The sequence below is a fragment of the Oryx dammah genome, unplaced genomic scaffold, assembly GCF_014754425.2.
Source record: "Oryx dammah isolate SB20612 unplaced genomic scaffold, SCBI_Odam_1.1 HiC_scaffold_17, whole genome shotgun sequence".
Classification (NCBI taxonomy): Eukaryota; Metazoa; Chordata; class Mammalia; order Artiodactyla; family Bovidae; genus Oryx; species Oryx dammah.
The window spans coordinates 77,132,312-77,141,270 of NW_024070201.1; the positions used below are offsets into that span (position 1 = coordinate 77,132,312).

The 8,959-nt window shown below is 42.0% G+C and overlaps 1 protein-coding gene across 2 annotated transcripts in view; it reads left to right on the forward strand.

Moving 5' to 3' along the window:
* LOC120877058 (fatty acid desaturase 2-like protein FADS2B) overlaps window positions 1–7,591 on the forward strand; it is a 43,494-nt gene extending 35,903 nt beyond the window's left edge. The window contains exons 7-12 of one of the 2 annotated variants that reach the window (XM_040259357.1): window positions 16–92; window positions 239–351; window positions 1,769–1,865; window positions 3,769–3,848; window positions 5,695–5,820; window positions 7,161–7,591. In XM_040259357.1, the coding sequence (XP_040115291.1) occupies window positions 16–92; window positions 239–351; window positions 1,769–1,865; window positions 3,769–3,848; window positions 5,695–5,820; window positions 7,161–7,245 (578 nt within the window). In that variant the 3' untranslated portion in view covers window positions 7,246–7,591. The remainder of the gene's footprint in view (window positions 1–15; window positions 93–238; window positions 352–1,768; window positions 1,866–3,768; window positions 3,849–5,694; window positions 5,821–7,160) is intronic. The other variant, XM_040259358.1, reaches the window with a different exon arrangement.
* Window positions 7,592–8,959: the final 1,368 nt, after the last annotated feature.

Consider the following 8,959-nt stretch of genomic DNA (forward strand, 5'->3'; position numbering starts at 1 on the left):
TTTTTATTTTTTCAGCTGGGGCCACCCTCCTCATACCAGTATATTTCAACATGGATTCTATTCAAGCAATGTTCCGCAGAAGGTACTGGGAGGTGAGCAACTCGATTGTTTCTCTAGAGCTAGATCAGGCTGGTATAAAAGGGGAAAGGTAAATGCTTGGTCCTTTCCAGACGTGGCTTCCTTGAGTATCAGGATATAAGATTTAGCCAGTTTTATTTCCACTAGCTTAACTTTCAAGCACTTCTTTCCACAGGACATTGCCTGGGTCAGCAGCTTTTATATCCACTATTTCATCACATTTGGCCCTTTCTATGGAATCTTCGGAACCCTGATGCTAATATACTTAGTCAAGTAAGAAAACAATAATATCTCCTACTCTTATTACGTGGATGTTCCTCTTACCTTTCTTACTTGATCTATTTATGATTGGCAATGATTAGCAGATTATGATACCAGACTGCATTCTTGTAGCTGAGACATTTCCAAGAAAATGTGGGATAAAATAGCTGAAATAGTTGAATGAGTTTCTTGGAAACTGAATTTGCCCTGTCTTGCCTTTTTTCCCACGTGATTAATTCCCAATTACAGAGTAGTAGTCCCTTAGCGTCTGAGGAGGATTAGTCCCTGGACCCACCTCAGTTACCAAAATCCAAAGATATTCAAGCTCCATAGTCATCTGTCCATTTATGTGGTTCCACTACTGTGGATTCATGCAACCACTAATCTTGTAGTACTGTGGGTTTACTTAAAAATATCCACATTTAATTGGACCTGCATGTTTCTCAAAGGTCAAATATTCTGCCTGATCACCAAGTCCTTCAAACTGCAATCCAGCTGGACATCATAATTCTTACCAAAGATAATAGAAGGCCAGTTTTTTAAAAAGTTATTTTATGACTAGAGATTTTCCCCAAATCAAAATGACTTTAAACTGAATAACCTTCTTCAACTTCCCAATTTATTCCTTCCTCATTCATTTGCATTACTATTCATAACAATAACAGTAGCTATTATGCAGCAGGCAATTTGCTAAAGGCTTTACATGCATTGTCTTATTTGCTGTAATAAAAAATGCACAACCAGGCAATGTAGATAGTATCAATTTCATTTTTCTGATAAGAAAACTAAAGTTCAGAGAAATTAAATCACTTACTCAAGAGCAAATAAGGGCCAGTGGCAGTGCCAAATCAGAGCTTGTACCCAGTTATATCTGATGACAACAGCCAAGCTGTTAATCACATTGTGTATATCCTTACTTTGTTGTTGCTTTAGTCGCTAACTCATGTCTGACTCTTTTGTGACCCCATGGATTGGAGCCTGCCAGGCTCCTCTGCTCTGGGGATTTCACAGGCAAGAATACTGGAGTTGGTTGCCATTTCTTTGTCCAGGGGATCTTCCCAACCCAGGAATCAAACCTGGATCTCCTGCATTGGCAGATGAAATCTTGACCACTGAGCCCCCAGGGAAGCCTGACCTTCAGTTATCTAGGTATCTTCTGAGCCTTGCACCAACGCCTACAGAAAATACTGGGGACACTGCTCTGGTACAGTAGGCTGCAGGACAGGTAGTGTGACTGAATACCTAGTATGCCATCTTTAGATATAAAAGGTCTGCAAAGATGAAAAACAAACAACCACCACATGATTGGAACCTTTGAGTCACTGCCATTTCCTCTACTGCTCAGCCAGATCTGCCAGTGGTTACGCAAGCCCAGTGACTGGAACTTAGACTCCCCAAGGAGTGATCATATCTTCTTCTTCTCTGAAAGGTTTCTTGAAAGTCCCTGGACTCTATATGTTAGCCAGATGAGCCACACACCAATGAAAATCAGCAAAGAGGAGAACCAGGACTGGTTCAGCACTCAGGTAATAATGCTGTTCCGGGAAAACATCCACCAAAGCATCCTGATCACTGTCTGCTTACAGTGATGTTTACTGGAGGCTTGCCAGGGGCCAGGCACTGCCCACTGTTTTGCATGTAGCTGCATGAGATGTAGCGACATGTACCTACATGCTCGGAGTATTCCCACTTTGCAAATGATAACATTGAGGCATGAAGAAGCGGCACAACTTGTGCAAGATCACACAGCTAAGTGGCAGAAGCAGGTTTTGTTTATTTATTTGGCCACACTGTGTGGCAGGCAAGGTCTTAGTTCTCCTACCAGGGATCAAACCTGTGTTGAGCACACAGTCTTAACCAGTGGACCAGTGGAAGTTCCCCAGAAGCAGGTTTTAAACCTGCTTTTTAAACCTCTGCAGTTTGATTTCAGAAGCTTTGCTCTTAACTAAGGCTTAATAAACTACAGTCCAGGGGCCAGTCTAGCCCAGTCTGTGTTTTTGTAGTTTTATTGGAACACAGCCACACTAATACATTACGTATTCTCTATGATAGCTTTCATTCTAAAACAGCAAAACTGCGTAGCTGTAATGCACAATTGAAACATTTACTGTGCGGCACTTTACAGGCAAGGTTTACTAAACCTGCCTCAATATGGTACAGTCTTTCAACGAATCTCACACTCCTAGAATAACAGAAGGGAGAACCCTGGAATCCCCCTCATTTCATTGTACAGATAGTGGGGCCCAGAGAGGAGATTCAGTATTCTCAGCAAGACTGCTGTTAACAATTAAAAGATTCATGACCCATGCAGAATACCACTGCCTCCGAAGCCTGACACTGGCTATGCCATGATTAACTGGAGAATCCAGTCATCATACTGCTTCCTTCTCCATGCTCATTTCCAAATTCAGTGGACATTCCACACAGTAGTGATTCTCAATCTTTTTGGTCAAGAAACCACTCTTAAAACTTATTGAGAACATCAAAGAGCTTTTGTTTGTGGTGGTTATATACACTGATACTTACTGTATTTGAAATTGAAACTGAGAGTTTTAAAATATCTATTAATTAATTTTAAAATAATAAGATAAAGCCAATAAAGGTTAACATCAGAGTGATGACATCATCCCATGCTTAATAGCCCCTGGAAAAACCCATGCTATAAGCATGCATGAATGAGAACGAAAAAGGCGAATACTGTCTCAGAAATATTATGGGAATCATTTTGACCTTGAAGATCCCCTGAAAGGGTCCTAGGGAACCCCAAGGTGCTCTAAAGCACACTTCGAGGAACCCTAACATAGAGCAACTGCAAAAATAACATTCAAAATGGCAACAACCCTAACAAGAATTAAATCTTAGAAAGACACTGAATAAAAGTCACATTCATAAGCATTCTAGTCTGGAGAATCCTATGAACTTCTTCTCAGTCTGTCTTTGTACAAAATAAAATAGATTAAAAAGGAAGCTACTTGTATATATTAATAAATGTATTTCTATGCACAAAACCCTTGATTAAAGCCCTTGCATGCTTTATTCCCCTTTAGAAGTCCTTTACATCTATTCTGCGGTAATAATATTCAAACTCTTATAATTTCTACCAGAGTCCTACAATCCCGCTTCCATCTGCCGAAGTCCTTACTCATGACACCTTCATCTTCTGATTTTGAGGGCTAATAGTGACTTAGTCCTCTCAAATCCTATTTACTTCTTCATATCTATTGCCTTATCTATACTTCTTAGCAAAATGTCTTATTTACTTCATAATTGTAAGGTCCTTAAGACCTGGGACTTATTTTTATCCCTCATGGTTTGTTACACAAAATATGTACTCAATCAGTACTTGTTGAATGCTGGATAAATAAAAGAGTAACAATCTCTTGTTTGACATGGGTTGATTTACATCTAACATAAGCTTTTTCTCTGCAGGTCTTGGCCACCTGTAATGTTGAACAGTCCTTTTTCAATGACTGGTTCACTGGGCACTTGAACTTCCAAATTGAGCACCAGTAAGTAAGAGAAATAGTTCATGATAAAGGGCAAGGACTATCACTAATAACTGTCCTCCATATAGTCCAGAGCACTAGACTCACGATCTTAAGGGGAAAAAAATGAACCAGGATTCTCTAAAGGATGCTATTTTTCAATTAACAACAATGATAAAGAAAGGAAGAAAGAAATGAAGGAAGTGTCACAATTGCAAGTTCAGTTCAGTTCAGTTCAGTCGCTCAGTCGTGTCCGACTCTTTGTGACTCCATGAATCGCAGCACGCCAGGCCTCCCTGTCCATTACCAGCTCCTGGAGTTCACTCAAGCTCACGTCCATCGAGTTGGTGATGCCATCCAACCATCTCATCCTCTGTTGTCCCCTTCTCCTCCTGCCCCCAGTCCCTCCTGGCATCAGAGTCTTTTCCGATGAGTCAACTCTTTGCATGAGGTGGCCAAAGTACCAGAGTTTCAGCTTTAGCATCATTCCTTCCAAAGAACATCCAAGACCAATCTCCTTTAGAATGGACTGGTTGGATCTCCTTGCAGTCCAAGGGACTCTCAAGAGTCTCCTCCAACACCACAGTTCAAAAGCATCAATTCTCCAGCGCTCAGCTTTCTTCACAGTCCAACTCTCACATCCATACATGACCATTGGAAAAACCAGAGCCTTGACTAGACAGACCTTTATTGGCAAAGTAATGTTTCCGTTTTTGAATATGCTGTCTAGGTTGGTCATAACTTCCCCTCCAAGGAGTAAGCATCTTTTAATTTCATAGCTGCAATCACCATCTGCAGTGATTTTGGAGCCCAAAAAAATAAAGTCTCAAGTAAATGGGGTGAAATCTTGGAAAGTATCAGTGACTCAGTTTCCAGATTTCTATGGGCTTAGGAACTGGTGATTTCCTTGCATTTGCTTTGTTGGCAAAAGCTAAGAAAAATCAAGACACTAGGGTAACCAATTTGTGTTCAAACTTAACTATGCTATAATTCAAATATTTACTTATCTGTGTCTTTAGAGCCAAGTTTACAAAATAACTAATGAAGTGGAGTCCCTGCTGCAATTTATACATGGTATCTGGAAATACTTTGTCAACGGGTCAGTTACAGAGAGGTAATGGGTAGTTCACACCTTGATGCAAGTTAAAACATTGAGAGTCAATTTCTCCAGAGTATCAGGGGAAAGGCTTTCCACATTCTCTTTGTCTAAGCCATCTGAGTCTATGACAGTCAAAGAAGGAACAAGACCTTTATTTGTTCAAGGATTTTTTTTTCATTCTATTTCTCATATTAGGGCTTGAAAACTTCAGCAAAATAGAAAAAAAAAGGATTATTACTCATAGTTTTATTAAAGGAGAGGTTTACATCCAAGACGGTCATCATCTCTCCTCACTTCTTATTCCTTTCCTAGGACTTTTAGCTATTTACCATTACTTAATATACATTCATCTATTCTTGCTAAGGAAGGTAGAAAGAGAGACTAACACAGAGATTAGCAGGGGTGGGGTGGGCGATTCAGTATCTCTAGTTCTCTGGGTAGTTCTAAACAGTGGGTAGCTCTAAGTGGTAGAAAGTTCTAAATGATATACTTTCATTTGATCATGCCAAAAATAAACAGTTGATGGAGCTAAAACACAGTTCTTAGTTCTTAGTTCTTCCTAAACATCTGCCACCTACAAGGCTTGTGGTGGGTTAAGGGGTAAGATGAGTCTGCCAGCAAGTTTTTTAACTTCCCAAAACAAAAGTATTGTGGAAGGTCAAGGTTGGGTCTATGTGGCTGATACCATTTTATTTTGTAAAGGGGGAAAGGTAACTTTAGTTTTCTCCTTAGGTCTGAGAAGTTTTATATCTCCTTTCTCTGTTTCCCTAGTCTATTTCCCACAATGCCACACCATAATTATCACAAGGTGGCACCTCTGGTGAAGTCACTGTGTGCCAAGCATGAACTACCATATGTGAATAAGCCCATGTTGAAGGCATTTGGAGATATTCTCAGGTAATGACAGTCCATCAACCCACAGCTCTCATTTCCCATCACTGTTGGTCCCCAGACTCTTCACTGCTTTATGAATCATTCAGCCAATAGCTATTTATTAAGGAGCATCCATGTCCCCAACATGGACATGAGGCTCTGTACAGAACAACACTAACACAGAAATGATAACAGCCATTCCTACCATTTACCTGCTGCCTTCTGGATACTTCTTAGTGAAAATACCTTGATGCCCTACTAAATTTCAAGCTTCTTATAAACCAGGGTTCTGTGTTATTTGTCTGTATCACCCACAGAGCCTTGACATGCTTTAGAATTTAACCAGTGGAAGGGACTCCCAAATCACCTGGTCCAGGGTTGCAAACTAAGATGCTTGCAGGGTCTGGTGGGACAGGCAGGCGTGACTCTTCCTATAGGAACTGAGAATCTGTACTCATCCTGAAGCATTCACAGTTCCCTGAAGGATCCTTTGCTCATCAAATTAACAGCCAAAACCTCGGTTGTATAATTTATCTTAAAATTAGGAAAAAGAAAAGCAAGAGTATCTTTTTAATATGAATAAATAAACCAGCAAGCCTAGAGCTGGTCAGATCTGATCCCTGAACAGTGACCCATCTTCACTCTCTACCACTGCCTTCCTTCTTTCCTGCCCTCCCAATATCTGGCCTCCCTTCGGCCACTACGTAACTCCCTGCCCCTTGCCATGACACATCCTTGGTCATCTTTTCTCCTACCTAGAATAATCTCCCAACTTGCCACCCTCCTCCTGACACCTTCTCAAGTTCTGTTCACTCTCCAAAGCTCACCTGAAAGGTCTTTTCTTCATCTTGGTCCTCCCTTGCCTCCAAGACTAAACCTGTCATGTGCTCTCACAGCACCTGTTTCTCTTCATTTCTGCATATTGGGTAATAAATTATGTAAAATGTACCTCCCAATGTAGACCACAGCTCCAGGTGGAAAGACTCTCACCACTCCTACTCATAGCTATGTCACCAGAACCTAGAAAAGTCTTTAACTTTATAAAGTAGGAGAGGTAGGTAGATACAGGTTAGGTTGGTATAGGTATATGGTTTATCTTGTAGAGATTCAGTAGAGATTTTTCTTTTAATATGGAGAAAAGAATAACTGATGCTTTGGAGTACAGAAGAAAATAATTGAAAGAAAAACTCAATCTCTTCCATATAGAAATGCTGATGGACTGTGGACTGCCAGGCTCCTCTGTCCATGGGATTTCCTAGGCAAGAATATTGGACCCTGAATTAAGTAAAACAGCAAATGTTCCATGAAGTAGCTCCTTTGACCTGAGTCTTGCCTACTCACAATTTTGTCTGCTCCTCTCGCAGGGCCCTGAAGAAGTCTGCAGCCCTCTGGATGGATGCTTACTACAGCCATCCAGAAACAATGTGGATGTGCGTGAGTCTGCATTAAAGAGAAAGCCATAGGCCCAAAAGTGTCACTTGTGCTAAAGCTCATGATACCAAACTTCCTTAATACCTAACTTACTTGCAGTTTCAACCTTCCCCAAAGTGTAATTTTAATCAACTGTCTGTAATTTTCTGATCAACTATCTGTAATTTTTTTGGATCAACCATCTAGGAGGTAATCTGTTGTTCTCCATCCCTGCCCCCAGCCCAGAGGAAGAAAAGGACAAAACCTTTGTCATCCCTTCCCCATCACCAAAAAAGGTGTCTGCCCTAAATATACTTTGCTGAGAGCTTCCTTGCCCCTCTCTTCTTCTGATAAAAGCCTTCCATTTGCCCAACCCCTCAGAGCCCCATTTGATTAACTTTGTTCATAAATCACTGAATAAAGCCAATTAAATCATCAAATATACTCAGTTGAATTTTTGTTTTCTAACAGCTTGTTCAATAATCTTCCCAGAGGGGAAGATGCAAGGCCTGCTAATTTCACGACTCCCCAGATCACTGAGCACTGGGTTAGAATTCAGATGATCCATCCTGCAGATCATTTCTGCCCTCTGCTCTTTGGCCACAGGGATAAAGATGGCTTGATTGGCCAGCCCTCTGTCTCTGTAACCGAGCAGGACCCGATGGGGCCTCCTGGCAACAGCTCCCCACAAGAGGCAATCTTGGCACATCCTCGGCTTTATTTCCTCTCTGAGGCACCAGAAAATAGGATTTGATGCAAATTTCCTGAACTGTTTTGCATAGAGGAACCCATCCCCCCACCACCACCAAAAGGAAGAACTACTTTTTGACCATGAACACGTAGCCCAAGGCCACCTAGAGCCTAAGAAATGAAGATGGGAACCCCTGTGCCTCACCATCAGCCAGTCAGAGAACTGTACACAAGCTGATCCCAAACCCTGGGACCTCCCCCTCACGTGCCCTTACAAACTGCTTTGCCAAAACCCTTCTGGGAGTCTAGATTTTTCAGAGCATGAGCCACCTCCTCTCCTTGCACAGCCCTGCAATAAACCTTCCTCTGATCCAAACTCCATTTGAGTTTCTTTGGCCTCACTAGGCATCAGGTACAGGACCTTGTGTTGACATCCCTGTACACTAAGTGGCTCATGAAAGTTATGTTACAGCCCTACCTGCAGCTCTTCAATGGACTCCCATGGCTGCTCTTGGAATGAAGATGAAACCTGGTGACTGCCAACAGACTATACATGTCGGTCCTCCCCCACGAACCCTGCCCCACCTTAGACTACTTGCCTCTTCTTCAGCCCAGATGGTTTCCTTCCAGGCTCACACACTCTTCTGCTAAAGGGTCTTGGCTTCTGAATCCAGTGTCTGAACTGCTCTGTCACCATCCCTGCCCTTACTCCTCACCTGGTTAGTTGCAACTTCCCTGCAATCCTGGAACCACAGAACCACTCCTAACTGGTTCTGTTTCCAACAAGTCACTGAGACTTTTTCAAAGACAAGAGAACCAAATGCAAGCCAGGCAGCCAAGGTGAGTGCAGAGGAGAGAATTGTTGACCTCAAATAATACCCAGAGCCAAAGGACCCTCCACAACCCCCCAGGAAACCAAAGGATCAGGGCATGGCTGGAACTTGAATGCCAGAATCTTTTTAGAAGTGAAGGGCCCATGGTCCTTGAGGATCCCATATTGAAGCCTGAACCATATTTTACCATAGATGACCATGTTCCAAAGCTCACTCATGGCAACCTGCCC